The sequence below is a fragment of the Sorex fumeus genome, unplaced genomic scaffold (genome assembly GCF_029834395.1).
Source record: "Sorex fumeus unplaced genomic scaffold, SorFum_2.1 ptg000155l, whole genome shotgun sequence".
NCBI classification, from domain to species: domain Eukaryota; kingdom Metazoa; phylum Chordata; class Mammalia; order Eulipotyphla; family Soricidae; genus Sorex; species Sorex fumeus.
The window spans coordinates 952,290-969,598 of NW_026606212.1; the positions used below are offsets into that span (position 1 = coordinate 952,290).

The following is a 17,309-nucleotide window of genomic DNA, read 5'->3' on the forward strand; positions in this document are numbered from 1 at the left end:
TTTACTTATCTGAACATTCCCTGAAGGGTTTTGGACTCTCTTGTTCACTGTTGTTTCCCCAACTCCTGACAGAGACCCCAACATACAGCTTAAATTGTGGTAGCTGATCTTGTTTACCAGCACCTTTTTCTGTCATATTTGCCAGTGTCCCTGGTCATATAAGTAAATATGCCAAGAAGCTTAGAGTTAAGTTACCAGCTTGACAAGGGCATGCATTGTTTCTGAGCCACATTTTCGGCCTTTGCGTTTCGCTTCTTTCTTTACCCTTTCCATACCAGGAACTAACCCAGGAGTGTGATGAGAAGAAATCGCAGTATGATAGCTGTGCAGCGGGCCTCGAGAGCAATCGGTCCAAGCTAGAGCAGGTAAGAGACAGTTCCGAGTGCAAAACCTTAGCGGAAACTGGTATGTGCATATATATATATATATATAGACGCCATCAGAATATTCCCAGATCTTTACCCTCAACTCCCGAGTTTGATTCCTTCATTCCCTCATTCCAGAGATTTTTATTTTGTCAAACTGAAGTGTAAACTCCTTTTTTGTTTCTAACCTGAGCACAGATTTTAAAAAACTACCAATGTCCAGGCCGCATGATATCTCTTCTGAACTCCTGCAGTGTCTCTACAGTCTCCTTCCTCCACTCCTGACCCCCCAGAACTTCATTCTCCGTGTGCAGCCAGTGAAGCCTGTGTGAAAACTCAGGGCACCTGCCAGGAGTTTTCTGTGGTGTCTGAAATCTAACCCCAGATTGTGGTCTCACAGACTTCACCCACGGGGTTCCGTCACACTGTCACACTGACCTTTTTTTTCTTGTTTTTCTTTCCCCTTTTGGGGGGTGGGGGATGGGGGAGGTATCAGGGCTTCCTCCTGGCTACACTCAGGCATCACTCCTGGTGGTGCTGTGCCTGACTCCCTCTCTCTCTCTCTCTCTCTCTCTCTCTCTCTCTCTCTCTCTCTCTGACCCCACCTGTTTGTTTTTTTTGGTTTTTTTCCCCATTTGTTTTGGGTCATACCCTGAAGTGTTTAGGGCTTACTGCAGGCTCTGGGGTCACTCCTGGTAGGGCTCAGGGGGGCCGCTCAGGGGGCCGTATGTGGTGCTGGCGATCAAACTGGGTTGGCCTGTGCAAGGCTGTATTATCACTTCAGCCCAGCCCTCCCCAGCCCCCAGCCTTTTTCTTATTTGACCCGTTCCCATCGTGGTTTTCTTTTTGTGACATGCTGCTCCCATCTCTGCCTCACTCTCCTTTTCATCCTTTTGGGTCTCAGCCTAATCATCACCTCTTCCTACATACCTCTTATCATGCTAACATTGACTGGTTAGCGATCCTAAGCATTTTGCTGCTGAATTTTCTTTTTTTTTTTTTTGGTTTTTTTTTTCTTTTTGGGTCACACCTGGCAATGCACAGGGGTTACTCCTGGCTCTGCGCTCAGGAATTACCCCTGGCAGTGCTCAGGGGACCATATGGGATGCTGGGAATCGAACCCGGGTTGGCCGCGTGCAAGGCAAACGCCCTACCCGCTGTGCTATTGCTCCAGTCCCTGAATTTTCTTTATAGTATTTATGCTCATATGAAATGCTGACATTTGTTTCCTGTACTCGAATAAGAGCAGGGACCTAACTGTCTGGCTCACTGCTATATTCCTAGGACTACACAGTGAGTATTTAAAAATGAGTAACCAAATGGGACAATTTGAGATCACGTAAGGAACTCTAGAACAGATTACAGTTTTGTATGTCATAGTAAACAAAGCTATAGTCACAAGAGAAATGAATCTGATGGCAATTCTTTTATTTTATAAAGTCATCCTCTGCGTTTGATCATTTTTTCAGTACTATTGCCCATTTAAAATAATGTTGTGTTGTGGGGGCTGGAGTGATAGCACAGCGGGTAGGGCGTTTGCCTTGCATGTGGCCGACCCGGGTTCGATTCCCAGCAGCCCATATGGTCTCCTGAGCACTGCCAGGAGTGATTCCTGAGTGCAAAGCCAGGAGTAACCCCTGTGCATCGCCGGGTGTGACCCAAAAAGCCAAAAAGTAAAATAAAATAAAATTACGTTGTGGGGGCTGGAGCGATAGTTCAGTGGGGAGGATATGCAGACGGCCTGGTTTTGATCCCCACATTCCAGATGGTCCCCCAAGCACAGCCAGGAGTGATTCCTGAGTGCAGAGCCAGGTGTGACCCAAAAAACCAATAAATAAATAAATAAAATTATGTTGTGGGGTTCAAATGATAGCACAGCAGGGAGGGTGCTTACCTTGCATGCAGCTGACCCTGGTTTAATTCCTGGACCACATATGGCCGTTCCCCCAGCTCCGCTGGGAGTGATCCTTGAGTACAAATCCAGGAGTAAACCCTGAGCACCATTGGATGTGGGTCAAAAACAAAAAAATAAAATAAATAGAATCATACGTTGTATATTATAGGAAGTCAGAGGACTCCGTGAAGAATGTCTTCAAGAAGAAAGTAGATACCATTATACAAATTGTATGATTAAGGTAAGAAAAAGATAGTGCATCACAAACTTTTCTGAGACTTACTTCTATCAAGGCCTTAACGTCCTGAAACTTTGCCACCTAGAACCTAGAAATGCAGCTTCGTCGAGCTACAGATGAGATGAAGGCGTACGTCTCCTCCGACCAGCAGGAGAAGAGAAAGGCGATCAGGCAAGGACAGGCATTGTGTTTGTATTTGATCACTTCATGTTTTTATCTGTGGAAGTTTTATGAATGAGTTTTAAAGATTTTTCTGTCTGGGGCCTTCCAGTCCCACCCCACAAGACCACACCAGAAACCAAAACCTGTCAGCCACTTGGAAGGCATAAGTTGTTTTTAATTAAAGGTAAAAGGTAAAGGCCCTCCCATTGATCGTCGATTTGCTCGAGCGGGCCCAGAAACGTCTCCATTGGAGACTTTGTTGTTACTGTGTCTGGCATATCGAATACTCTCGGTAGCTTGCCGGGCTCTCTGAGAGGGGCGGAGGAATCGAACTCGGGTCGGCCATGTTGGCCGCGTGTAAGGCGAACGCCCTACCCGCTGTGCTATCGCTCCAGCCCCACTTCACTTGTTTTAGAACAGATGTTTTATATGCACAGTATTCAGAATGCAAAAGGTACATGAGAGTGTGCAGGAAAAAGTCATTCCCAACTCTTGCTTCCTCTGAGACTGAGAATATTTCCTAAGTCTGTAGTGTTATTCCTTAACATCTTTGCACAAAATTAAGTGTGGAGGCCAGGAAGATAGTAGAGGGTTTAAAGGTAAAGGTAAAAGGTAAAGGTAAAGGCCCTCCCGTTGATCGTCGATTTGCTCGAGCGGGCCCAGTAACGTCTCCATTGGAGACTTTGTTGTTACTGTGTCTGGCATATCGAATACTCTCGGTAGCTTGCCGGGCTCTCCGAGAGGGGCGGAGGAATCGAACTCGGGTCGGCCATGTTGGCCGCGTGTAAGGCGAACGCCCTTCCCGCTGTGCTATCGCTCCAGCCCCGTCGATTTGCTCGAGCAGGCCCAGTAACGTCTCCATTGGAGACTTGGTTGTTACTGTGTCTGGCATATCGAATACTCTCGGCAGCTTGCCGGGCTCTCCGAGAGGGGCGGAGGAATCGAACTCGGGTCGGCCATGTTGGCCGCTTGTAAGGCGAACGCCCTACCCGCTGTGCTATCGCTCCAAAATTTAATTAATTTTTTTTAATTAAAAAAAATTTGTTGTTGTTGAGGCAATATGTTTAGAAAAATGTAAGTTTTGGGGTATTTTTGGGGGGGCACTCCCACTGGTATTCAGGGCTTAACCCCTGGGTCAGTGGTCAGGGATCACTCTTGGCGGGGCTCCAAGGACTTTATGGGGTGCCAAGTGTTGAACCCAGGTCAACTGTGTGCAGTGTAGAATAGAGATAACACACTGGGCTATCTCTCTGGTCCTCACATTCTCTCTGTTATTATTTAAAAAAAAATTTTTTTTTAGGGACTGGGGAGATAGCTCTCAGAGGGTTGGAATGCATACTTTGCATGCAGGAGGCCTCTGTTTGGTTTTAAGCACCACTGAGTGTGGCCCTAAATAAATACATTTTTAAAAATAAACATTTCTAGACTAGAGATAATACAGCAGGTAGGGTGCTGGCTTTGCATGCGGCCAGTCTGGGTTTGCTCCCTGGCACTCTCTATGGTCCCTGAGCACTGCCGGGAGTGATTCCTGAGCAGAGTCACAAGTGACTCCAGAGCATCGCTGGATGATGTCCTAGTGTTTCTACAGAAAAATGTTGTCTAACGACTAGCGCATGAGAAAAAAATATATCAACAAAATGGAATTGATTGTACTCTAAACTCACCAATGAATGTTTAAAACAGAGGCCCCAATAAAGAGAAAAGAAAAAGAAAAAAAGAAAAGAAAACAGAGACCCTGGATGTGGCTTAGTGGTAGAACTCCTGCCTCATATATGAAGCCCCGGAGGATTCCTGACACCAAAAAATAAAAAGTGTAATGAGTGCTCAAAATACTGTGATAGACCTACTATTTTTATTATTATTCTACTTCTTTTTTTCTTTTTGCTAAGAAATTAACTTGGCTTTGCAAGATTATCAACAAATTTTATTTAAAGAAGCAGCATATTTTATTCCAAAGTGCTTAGAAAGGATTCAGAAAATATTGTGTCTAATCTGGTTTTTCTAGTTCTGGGTGGATTTCTTAGGCAGGTCACTTCCTCACCTATAGTACAAAGAGAACAATGTGTGTCACAGATAATGAAGTTAAATATAATGAGTTCAGCAGTGCTTGGGAAATCATGTAGCATGAGTTCCTGAAAGGCAGACCTCTGCCCTGTGTTTTTCTTGAAATCCTAGGTAGGACATGCTTGATGCATAACAGTTGTTCAGTAGTTACTTCCTGTATGAATTCATTGAATAAAAAAATTACTGGGGCTGGAGAGATAGCACAGCGGGTAGCGCGTTTGCCTTGCACGCGGCCGACCTGGGTTCGATTCCCAGTAATCCCACATGGTCCCCTGAGCACCGCCAGGAGTAACTCCTGAGTGCAGAGCCAGGAGTAACCCTGTGCATCGCCAGGTGGGACCCAAAAAGCAAAAAAAAAAATTACTTATCAGTGTTATTGGAAAAGAACTTGGGTCCAGTTGCCAGAGAGAGATCTCAGCAGTCTAAGGTAGGTGATATTCATGGCCAGGGCCATGAGCACCATCAGGGACAGCCCTGGGGCCCCCTGAGCATTACTGGATGTGGCTCTCATGGCCCCAAGCTCCACTGGACCCAAGCAGTGCTATCTCACCAGCCTGATCATTGCTCTCTGGGTATGGCTTAGAGTACTCAGCACTGAGTACTGCTTGGGAGATCCACGCCCCTAATGAAAGAACATCAGGGACCAGAGCAATGGTCTAGCAGGGAGGGCACTTACCTTGCTTGCAGCTGACCCAGATTCGATCCCTGGCACCCCATATGATCCCCTGAACTAGCCAGGAGTGATCCCTGAGTGCAGAGCCACGAGTAAGCCCTGAGCATTGCCAGGTGGGACAGAAAAACAAAATAAACAAACAAAAAACTCATTAGCCAGTTGATTCCTTGAGAAAAAATAATATATGTAACTAAAAAGATTTTTATACCCTCACACATAGAGTAATAAATGAATAAATCAATTTTTAACGGCCTATATCCTGCGACACCGGAAGTGGTGGTGTGCAGGGCCTGAGTCTAATACAGGGCCTCCACATGGCAGGTGTGTGCTTTACTAAGGAGCTCTCTCCCCAGCCCCTAAATAAGTTAGGTAATGTCATCTAAACCATAACAATTCATTTTTCTTGAACAGAATGTCATTCAAATCAGTCTGGCAGCTGCTCACTGAAGACCTAGAGAGGCAACTTCATTGCATCATTAGATTTCAGGGCAAATGAAGGTTCCTCAGGACGGTGTTTCTTTTCTTCCACTCCCATTCCCGTACACACCATTCTGCCTTTGCTAGAGTCACACCCTGCGATGCTCAGGGCTTCCTCCTGGCTCTGCGCTCAGGAATTACTCCTGGCGGTGCTCGGGGGACCATATGGGATGCCAGGGCTTAGAACTCAGGTTGGCTGTGTGCAAGGCAAACACCCTCCCCGCTGTACTATCGCGCTGGCCCCTACCTTTGCGTGTTTTGGTTTTGGGCCACACCTGGTGGTACTCAAGGCTGACTCCTGGCTCTGTGCTCAAGAACCACTTCTCAAGTGAGGGGATGTGGGGTTCTGGGATTGAACCAGGTCTGCCGCACAAAGCAATCTGTACTACTTACCCACTCGCTGTACTATCTCTCCAGCCCTCTACTTTTTGTTCATTTGTTTTTGGGCCACACCCCGTGGTGCTCAGGGGTTTTCCTGGATCTATACTTGGAAATCAACCATATGGGATGCCGGGGATTGAACCCTCGTCTGCCATGTGCAAGGCTAGAGCCTTACCCCACTGTCCTGTTTCTCTGACCCCCTCCAGCCCTCTGCTTTAACTCTGTATGGGCTTTGGTTACTTTCGATTGCCATTCTCTCCTATTCTAATTACTCACTTGTACAGTCATTTTTGGGGTATGTATGCCAGTCTTCCTTCACTTAGGCTATTAGAGTTAATCTTTGCGGCTTAGTTTCCCAAATTTGTGTTGCTTCATTTCCTCTTGAATACTGAATTGTAACTTTACACAGAAACATAATCTGTTTCCATGTACATTGAGGTATAAAATCTCTCTTATCTTCTTTGACCTTTTTTATTCCTTTGAGTTTTTGTTTGTCTTTGTTTTGAGTGACACTTACTCGGTGGTGAGGCTGTTGCGGGCCTGTTTGGAGGTTGCTCCTTGTGGCTCTGGGAACTCTGCAGTCCGTGCCAGGGATCCAGCCCAGGGCTCCTTTGTCCTTATCCTTTAACTTTCCCTGAGTACTCTAAACCACACTCTTGTCCTATGTGGTCTTAAATATAACTAAATTTTTTTATGGGCTGGAGCGATAGCACAGCGGGTAGGGCGTTCGCCTTACACGCGGCCAACATGGCCGACCCGAGTTCGATTCCTCCGCCCCTCTCGGAGAGCCTGGCAAGCTACCGAGAGTATTCGATATGCCAGACACAGTAACAACAAAGTCTCCAATGGAGACGTTACTGGGCCCGCTCGAGCAAATCGACGATCAACGGGAGGGCAAAAAAATTTTTTTATGAAAATAAAATGCAGGGGCTGGAGTGATAGCACAGCGGGTAGGGCATTTGCCTTGCACACGGCTGACCCGGGTTCGATTCCCAGCATCCCATATGGTCCTATGAGCACCGCTAGGAGTAACTCCTGATTGCAGAGTCAGGAGTAACCCCTGCGCATCGCTAGGTATGACCCAAAAAGCAAAAACATAAATAAATAAATAAAATGCAATATTATGAATATTTTACATATACATTAAAAATTGTGATTTTGGGGGCTGGTGCAGTAGCACAGCGGGTAGGGCGTTTGCCTTGCACAAGGCCGACCCGGGTTCAGTTTCCAGCATTCCATAAGGTCCCCTGAGCACTGCCAGGAGTAATTCTTGAGTGCAGAGTCAGGAGTAACCCCTGTGCAATGTTGGGTGCCCCCCCCAAAAAATTGCAATTTTTTAATCTTTTTGGTTTTGTTTTGGGGCCATACTCAGTGGTACTCAGGGCTTAACTCCTGGTTCTGTGCTTCAGGATGATATCTAGAGGATCATATCTGACAGGCTTTGGCGGACCATATGGGATGGCAGGAATCAAACCTGTGTAGACATATGCAAGGCCAGTGCCTTTCCCACTCTGTCTCTCTGGCCCCCACAATTTTTTAATCTTATGAGAGAAATATTTATAAAAACAGTAACCATTATGAAGTACAGCACACAAAGCAATTGAAGGTTGTCCCCATTACCATTCTTCTAAATGTCTGCTGTTAATATTTGTTTTGTTTCTATTGAAGTGAGATAGTTTTTATTGAATGAAGCTTATTTAGAAAGATGTGAGGGGAGAGAAGTACGTGTTCAAGAGAGAACAGGGCCTTATCCAGAGTGGAAAAGCAAGTAAAGGGACAGAGAGACACACACAAGAGAGATGCGTGTTCCAGAGAACATGGGCTTGAAGAGCGAGGCTACTTAGGATATTAAGCCTGTTCGTATTTTTGGGTACGTTATTCCATATCCCTTTTCCACACATTTGCTAATATATCTTAATATGTGTATGTTTGCAAACACTTGAGGGAAATTGGTTTGCTTTTGGATCACACTCAGCAATGCTCAAGATTTACTCCTGGATCTGTGCTAAGGGATCACTCCTGGCAGGGTTCAGGGGACCATATGGGGTGCTGGGGATTGAACCCAACTGCCAGGTATGTTTTACTCGCTGTACTATCTCTCTGGTCTTAACATGGAGAAATTTTCTGTATGTATACAATAATGGCACTCCATGCCAGGCTTTTTCACTTGGGGCGCTCCAGAGTGGGGCAGGTGAGAACCCTCCCTGCCCCAAGTGACCAAGCCCTGGCAGCCGACCTCCACTACCCAACCGCTGTCACGCTCCAGGCCGCTTTCCGGACACATTATAAAACACTTCTGACCCATTTTCCATAATTTCCACACCATATTTGATGGGGTTCAGACAGTAGGCAACAAATCATAAAGAGAAATATATAGATATATGCCTCTCGGAGAGCCCAAAAAGCTATCGAGAGTATCCCGCCCACACAGGCAGAGCCTGGCAAGCTCCCCGTGGCATATTCAATATGCCAAAACCAGTAATGGCAGCAGGTCTCATTCCCCTGACCCTGAAAGAGCCTCGAATCGTTGGGAAAAGACGAGTAAGAAGAGGCTGCTAAAATCTCAGGGCTGGGAGGACTAGAGACAGTGACTGGTGGCTGCCCGAGTGATGGAACGACGACGGGATGACAGTGATACAATAATGAGATATGGTTACAGTTTTTCTCTTAATTATTTATGTAAAGTCCTTTCCATTCCACTATTTATAATGTTTTCATTTTTATTATTCTGTGTAGCTCATTTGAATGGATATGCCATATTTATTCAATTTTTTCCTTACCTATTGGCATTTAGTTTGTTTGCAAGTTTTCAGAATTATGTGCAGCGGTGTAAACTAAATAGTTCTTACTTTTATCTTCATGAAATTTTGAGTTTTTGTGTAGGATGGTTTCCTAGAAGTGGAATTACAGGGTTAGATGCTAGCTAGTAGTTATTTACAATGTGGATCCTTCCTCCTTTCTGCAAACCTCTTCAAAAAACAAAGTGTTATTTAAGTAAATGTGTTCCCTTTGTTTTTAGGGCAGATTAAACAGAAATAGCATTTAGCATTTTAATCCTCTTAATTTCTTATTTTGTGTTTCGCCTTTTTCCCCCCTTTTAAATGACTGTTTACTGAACAAATGACTAAAGAGGGGAGAGTATTTGATAATGGGTTTCATTCTAACTCTAGTGCTTTAAACTATATTGCCGAATGTATTTAGATAGATGTTAATTTATAATTTAGTTATATGATCACATTAACTGGAGTAAATTGAAACTAAATCATTATGTTGACTCCCTAGGGAACAGTATACCAGAAATATTGCCGAACAGGAAAATCTGGGGAAGGTAAGAATATAGATATTTTCGTGTGTCTAACTGCAAGTTTCCATAAATGGCTATAACATTGTCATTCTTTTAAAAGGGTTGCGTTGTAGTTTTCAAGGAAGAATTCATATCCTTCATTTCTTTCCGAGTTGAGACTCTTCCATAGGAATTTAGTTTTGTAAAAGTCATGAATTTGGGAGGAAAAATCTAGTTCTAAATAACAAAACAAAGGCAAGGGATGTAGCTCAGCAGTAGAGCTCTTGCCTTGCGTGGGAGAGGCCTGGGTTCAAACCCTGCTGCTAAAAAGAACCAAGAGCTCAAGAGAAAGTTTGGTAGAGCCACTAAAAGATCCTGCCGGGGCGAAGGTGCTGGCCTTGCACGCATTGGCCCAGCTTGGTTCCTCAGCACTGCCCGGAATGAGCCCTAAGCACTGAGCAAGAACTAAGTAATGCTGGGTAGTCAACCCTCCCCCACGCCTCCCCACTGGGAAAACAAAACCCAGAACAACCTCATATAATGCAGATTGAATCCCATGTTATGTTTTGTCTGGTAACGAGTAGCCATATACTTGTTTGTTTAGTAAAGCTCCTACTATGAGTTTGGCACTTCTCTGAACCCTTTACATTCTCCAGGCCCTACAGACATTCTTTCAATATAAGCAATTTTTTAAAATCTTACACTTGAAGGGGCCTGAGTGATAGTACCTTGCGTAACATACTTAACCCCACACTGTTGTGGGGTTAGAGAGATATTTGTTTTCTTTTCATTTAATTTTGTGGGGTTTTGTTTCATTTTTGCTCACTCCTGATTGTTCATGGGGTCTCTCACTCCTGGCTCCAGGCCTGAGATCCATCCTAATGGTGCTCAGGGGATCAAACCCAGGCCCCTGCAGGTAAAGCCTGCACTCAGCGTGTTGAGTTGTCTCTGAGTTTAGTCTGTCTTATTTGGGCAAGTCCCAGCAGCCTGCGTTCTAATTTGTTTGCTCAGTTCAGCTGTTAGCTGAGCCATAAACTAAAGCAGAAAAGATGAGGCTATGCCTGTGGCATCTGTTTCTCTTTCTTCGCTTATATTTCTGTCCTTTTGTTTTTCTCATCCTCGGTGCCAGTGTATTTGTCACCATTGTGTTTCCTAAGTGTGTGCCGTTGTTGTCTGCTGCCCTCTGCTTTCCTTCCTTCCTTCCTTCCTTCCTTCCTTCCTTCCTTCCTTCCTTCCTTCCTTCCTTCCTTCCTTCCTCCCTCCCCCCTCCCTTCCTCCCCCCCTCCCTCCCTCCCTCCCTCCTTCCTGCCTTTCCTCCTTCCTTCCTTTTCTGTCCTCTTGCAGCTTCCTTCTCTTCACTTGTTCCTTTCTTGCCTTTCATTGTCTCTGACTTGGTGTTCGTCCCTCTTTTCAGAGTAACCCTGCCTCAGTTCTCATAACTCAGAACCAAAGTATATTTTTGCACTGTATTTAAACGTTTTCGTATTCCTACTTGTTATTTTAAAGTAAGAGGAGTGAATAGTTCTGACAGTAGAAGCCTAGAGTCTGTTAGTAACAAATATGATTCTGAGGGCCCTGGCGTGTAGCTCAGCAGTAGAGCACATTCCTTACATGTGTGAGGCCCTGGGTTTGATCCCAGCCACCAAACACACAATATTTTTTAAATGTTTTTAATTGTAGGATTTGGATGTATTTGCCACTGTATATTTATTTTATTTTATTTTATTTATTTGGGGCCAAACCTGCCGATGCACAGGCCCTATTCCTGGCATGTTGCTCAGCGACCATTCCTAGTGGTTCTCAGGACCACGTGGGGCCTGGCATGAGACGAGATGCGTGCGGAGCATGCACACTGGCACTGTAAGCTAGCGTGCTGGCCCCCAGACTCCCATGCAGTCACTAGACTTCTCCCTGAGGAATGTATGCACACAGTTTGTTTGTACATATGCACTGATTCAGGGACGAGTACAATATTTAATAAAATATGACACATGATAGTTTATTAAATAATTCCATGTAGTATGTCATGTGAAAAAATAATCTTACAAGACCGATAATTTATTTGTCCCTTATTATTTACCTTAGATGATAATAGAGAAAACTGAGAAATTGTCTTACAGTATCACACAGTCAAGATCAAAACTCAAGTCTTTTGACTTCCAAAGTCTGTGTTCTTTCTACACCATGAAGCTCTTCCACTTTCCTGATGCCCTTTATTCCGCCCCAGCTTTTTAACTTTGAATTGTCCAATTTTGTCATAAATTTAATTTTTATAAATCTTAGGATTCATTCTTCAAAGGATAACCTGGTTTCCTTTATTGCTTACCAAGCTTACAATACATAGCCAAATTTTCTGATTATTTTAATAAAAGTAAATCCCTGTTGCATCTGAGATTTAATGATTCTTTTTTATTTTATTTTATAAATTTTTATTAGTGAAACACCATGAGGTACAGTTGTAGACCTACAAATTTTTGTGCTTGGGTTTCAGTTATACAATGATCCCTCCACCAGTTCCCATTCTCCACCACCGCTGATCCCACCCCCCAACCCCCCACGCCACCCTGCCTCTGTGGCAGGTCATTCCCTTTTGCTCTCTCTCTCCTTTGGGTGCTGTGGTTTGCAAAAGAGGCATTGAGTGGCAATCATTTTCGGTCTATGGTCTACTTTCAGCATGCTTCTCCTATCTTGGGAGGATCCTCCCAACACCCTTTATTTGGTCTTTATATATTTTTTTTTCTTTTATATATTTTTTATGCTAGAAACTTCGAGAAAAACAAAAAGCTGTACGAGAAAGTCATGGTCCAAATATGAAACAAGTGAAAATGTGGCGTGATTTCGAACAGTTGATGGAGTGTAAGAAACAGTGCTTTCTGAAGCAGCAGAACCAGGCGGCCATCGGCCAGGTGATTCAGGAGGGAGGAGAGGACCGCCTGATTCTCTGAAGCCTCGCATCGGATGAGGCCGCAGTCCATCCCACTCACTGACAGCGCATCCCAGGATGCAGTTCTTAAAAGTGATTTGTGCAACACTTTGCTCTCAGAATAGCTGTTTCCTATTAAGTTTTCTTGGAAGACAGTATATGTGGGCTTTTAAGTTTAAGTTTGAGAAAGAGACTTTTGTTGTTTTGCTTGGTTTAGTCATCAGTGGTGTCTTCTGAGTTTTATGAGACAGGAGACTAAGTTTACTATCCATAAAATGAAAACATGTGTCCATCAAGAAACATGTCACTTCTTTTAAGTATAAATAACCTAATGACTTACTGTTTCTCTCAATCTTTTTTTAACTTTAGAGGACTCTTTTAGCAACTAATATCTCTTGTTTTGAAGAAACGTTTATCTGAAGTTCATTAGTTCCTACAGAGTTCATTAGTTCCTACAGTTTCACTTCAGTTTCTTTTTTTTTTTCTGTGACTGTCACACAATTTTAGTATTTTGAATGACATAGTTGTTCTCTTTGTAAATTTAATGGCAAATAAAACTTAGTGCACATATCATGACTTTTTATCTTAAAATTATAGTTTTGTCACATTGTGTTTCTGTGTTATTTTTTTAAGTAAGCATTCCTGTTGTTAAACTGTATTAGATTCGGGGCTTACTCCTGCCTCTGCACTCAGAGGTCACTTCTGGCAGGGTTTGGGAGACAATATGGGGTTTCGGGGATAGAACCCGGCTCAGCTGTGTGCAAGGTAAGTGCCCCACCCACTGTACTAGACTAGTACTTACTTTCACCAAAAACGAAATAAGATGTAAAATATTGTCATCTTCACAAAAAAAACTTAAGAACTAAAATATTGTCATTTTCACCAAAAAATTAAATAAATCTAAAATATTATCTTTAGGTCTTCATGGGGGAGGCTTGGGTGGGAATTGGTTCCTTTTTTTTTTTTTTTTTTGGTGCAAGGGTCTCCCAGGCAGGGCTCAGAGGCGTTCCTCCATGAGCCGGCTGTGTAGACCTGATTGTTCAGACCCAGTGGCACCACCAGGGCCACACCCATCTCTCCCTGGGGTGCTCCTGGGTCATCATGCAGTGCCAGGGTTGGACCTTGGTGAGTGTGGATATAGGCATGAGTTACAGCCCGTCGACAATACCCTGCACCCTAGATTTTGTTTTAAATATTAAAATTTGTTATAAAAATAGATGTCAATCATATGTTTAAAAAAGTCAGCACAGGACAATATGCAGGAGTGTGGGATGGGGGTCGGAGCCATAATACGGGGGGGGCAGGGGTGCATGCCGGTGGGTGGCCAAACCAGGTTTAATCCCCAGTACCACATTAAGGTCCCCCAAGCCCTGTATGATCCCTGAGCACCATCAGGGTGATGTAACCACTCCTACACCCCTCCCCTCACCCCTCCCCCCAAAAGAAACTCAGGAGCGTAGAGTATTTGCAGTCTCTGCTTATTTGGACTCAGTTCTTGATTTTTGTTTGTTTTTTAGACTTACCAGGGAAAAACATAAAGGAGTGTCTTTTAACAAACTGTAAAGAAAGGAAAATTGTAGTAGCATTACCAGGTAGTTTAAATATGGTCTCAGCCAGCTTTGAGGCAAGGATTAACTCCAACCATTCACTTCTATGCTATAAGGTCAACAATTAGATCAACTATTAACTTAAAGAGGAGCAAGTGGAGTTTTATTGTGTGACTACAAGCCCAGCTTTACTGAATAATCAGGTTTTGAATGTTAATATACATACATTTGTTAAGCGTTAGCTACTAGATTATTATTTTTAAACTGTAGTAAGCTATGTTCCTTTCAGTAGCATAGAAATTCCTTTGCACATATTTGGAAAGAATTAGATGCCTTTTAGAAGCAGCATAGGAGAGTCAGCTGACTGATTAATTTTTTTAGCTTATATTGTCTTCGGTGCTCTTTGCAATTTTTAAAATTGCTAATGACAGATACTTCAAGGAATGCATATAATTCTGATTTAATTATTGCTTGCCATCTATCTTCGACACAGACTATGTGGATTAAACAATTAAGGCAGCTCCAAATTACTTTATTAACTGAAGCAGAACATCATTATTACTTCAAGAAAAGCAACTTAAAAAAACTAAAAGTACAAAGTTATTTATAGTTTTTATGTAACATCGGACATTTAGTAAAGCAGCTTCGTAGGACTATTTCGTGCCCTGTTTCCTGCAGTGACTTTCCTCTCCTCCCTGATTTGATTGGAACATTAAAAAGCTTTGACGGTCTCAGACGGTTTGGGGCAGCTGGCACTTGGAACTGCTCATTACATTTTCCCTTCAAGACTGATACTCTAGCTGGCTAATTGATGAGAGCACTTAATCATTTTGGAAAATAATCTTGTCTTCCACATGATGGCCCAAATAAAGGAGAAAAATGTGGCCTGTGAAATGTGCTTCTTGAGTTCAGAGATTTCCTCCTCGAATGCGGCATTGCCAACTCTTGCATGGGCCTGACTGTGCAAACTGTACGCTTCGAAAGGCCACTGCTTATCTGGCTTTCTCTGTTGGTTTAGGAAGTGCTCCAGCCTTCAAGGCTGTCCTTTAAGAAGAATCTTAAGAGAAGAATTATCTCTTTGCTGCTGCTGCTCTATTAACCACCAAGTTCTTAGAACATTATTCAAAGGCATATGGGAATGAAATCAGGTCTCAGGAAATTTCAGAACATTCCCCTTTTTCCTTTGGATTAATTCTGTCTTTGGGTGGAGGGAGGGGCTGTATTTTGGGTTTGGCGCCCCATACCCAGTTGTGTGTTCAGGGGTCATTCCCAGTGGTTCTCAAGGGACCATGTGGTGCCAGGAATCAAACCTGGGTCGTCTACAAGTAACACATGTGCTCTAGGCCATTGAGCAATCTTCCCAGCCCACGTACTGTCATTTTGCTTTAATTCAGAAGGCAGCAATGATTATAAAAGCCATTCTATTAAGCTCTCCTATAAAACCAAATGTATACTCTGTCCAATTTAAGATAACCTCATTTGGACATGTGATCTCATGCATTTGCCAAGTATGTTTGTTTCTTAAGTTTTTAGACTGAAACAGTACTTTTTGGTAATTGTAGTAAAATAAAAAAAAATGAGTCTGTTGCTCAGACTCAAATAAATTTGCAGAGTTCTTCTGATTTGCATTTGAAAATGCACGATTTGTAATTTGCCAAAGCTGACTGCACAAAGGCAAAAATCGAAACATGTATTGGAAAAAATAATTTCATGTGTGTTTCATTATTACAAGATGTGAGTCTCGTAGAAACGTCTTTGTCTTCCATAGGTCTTTACTCTGTGGGAATGACTAATGAGTGTGAATCAAAGACTTGTTTCTGCAGAAGGTTATAGGCGCTTACATCATTCCTCTTTCTTGACACGAAGGAGTCTTTAGCCCTGGGGAGAAGGTAAGTTAGTGCCTTATGATTAACTTTGGTTAGTGATGGTTATATCACTAACTTTCCCAGTTGTAATAAAGGCGAAATCTAGATTATATATACAGTGCCTTCTTTATCAAATAATCCATGGCTGCCAGGGGAGAAATCAAGCCACACTGTTACTGAATGTATAGAGTCTGTTTCCTCTGGAGAAGCCTGCCGTAGTTCTCCTTTTTTCCCTCTAATGAGATCATGTTAATTAGAGCTCTGGTGTGTGGCAGCCGGCCTGAGTGAGTTTTTTGCCTGGGAAGGATAGAGAAGGATCCAGAAGGATAGAGTGTTTGTGTTTTCAGTCCCTGACCCTCCTGTCTTAAGACAGCCCGAAAAAAGAGGAAGTTGGTTGTAAAGAAAGAAAAAAACTTAAGCCCACATCCAAACAAGTTTTGTGTGTTTTTTTTTTAAGACTTGGACAAACATGCTTTTTGCTCCCATGCTCCCTCTTTTGGCAAGCTGGAAGTACTTTCTCAGCAAACATCGGTAATTTTAGTTTCCGTTCTAGAATTGTTGAGACATTTGAGTCACCCAGCTTGGTGCACTGCTATGGAAAATCACTATTCGGAGCCTGGGAGGAAATGAAAGATTTCTGTTTTGCAGTGGAAGTGTTCGTTTCCAACCCCGTATAACAGCGGTCCCGGCAGGTCTGCTCCGAGCGCTACACGTGATGACCTGGTAAACTGAGCGTAAAGAAACCTCGGAATGATTCATCTAATCACTTATTAGTTTGGGACCTTTGAGTGATCTCTTGCAGCCTTCCTGCAGTTCCGAAATCTGTGCGGTGGCTCTCGTAGCGAGTCACTTTCCAGCCTCTCCTGAGGAACCGCAATGCGGCTCGCTCCTCACGAGGGAGCCTGTGTCGCCGTTAAAGGGCACAGCTTGATTAGTTTCATGCTTCTGGAAGGAAAGCACGCTTACAGACAAAGGACATTTTCCCAAACAGCAGTTAGGTCAAAGGGGATCGGAAAAAGCTTGCTTGCTCCCTGAAGCTCTGTAATCATAATAACCCTGGTGTTAATGTTGATGACGGCAGCTAGGCTCACTGAGCACTTACTATAGACCAACCACTGTCCTGAGTCTATGTGAGTTGCTGAATGAAATCACAATAACCTCACAATAACCCTATGCGTTACTTGCTGTTATTCCCATTTCACAGAAGAGGAAACTGAGGCACAGAGAGGCTTCCACTGTAACTCCGAAAGAGCCAGGGTCCACACTTAACTGCTTGCTATATGGCAATGTGCTCATGTATGTGCCAACTTATACATACAGGCAGATGGGTGGCCACTAAGAGTCGTAATACATGTGAAATCATTATGCTATTTCTTATAATCCTTTTTTTAAATTTCACATACATTTTACTTAATGTATTTATAGAACAGATGGTAA

General features: G+C 43.4%; 1 protein-coding gene across 1 annotated transcript in view; it reads left to right on the plus strand.

Moving 5' to 3' along the window:
* The window catches only part of IFT81 (intraflagellar transport 81), a 65,683-nt gene extending 52,613 nt beyond the window's left edge, over positions 1-13,070 (plus strand). The window contains exons 14-18 of the mRNA XM_056107153.1: positions 279-365; positions 2,429-2,500; positions 2,583-2,668; positions 9,537-9,582; positions 12,300-13,070. Of these exons, the coding sequence (XP_055963128.1) occupies positions 279-365; positions 2,429-2,500; positions 2,583-2,668; positions 9,537-9,582; positions 12,300-12,482 (474 nt within the window). The 3' untranslated portion in view covers positions 12,483-13,070. The remainder of the gene's footprint in view (positions 1-278; positions 366-2,428; positions 2,501-2,582; positions 2,669-9,536; positions 9,583-12,299) is intronic.
* The last annotated feature ends 4,239 nt before the right edge of the window (positions 13,071-17,309 follow it).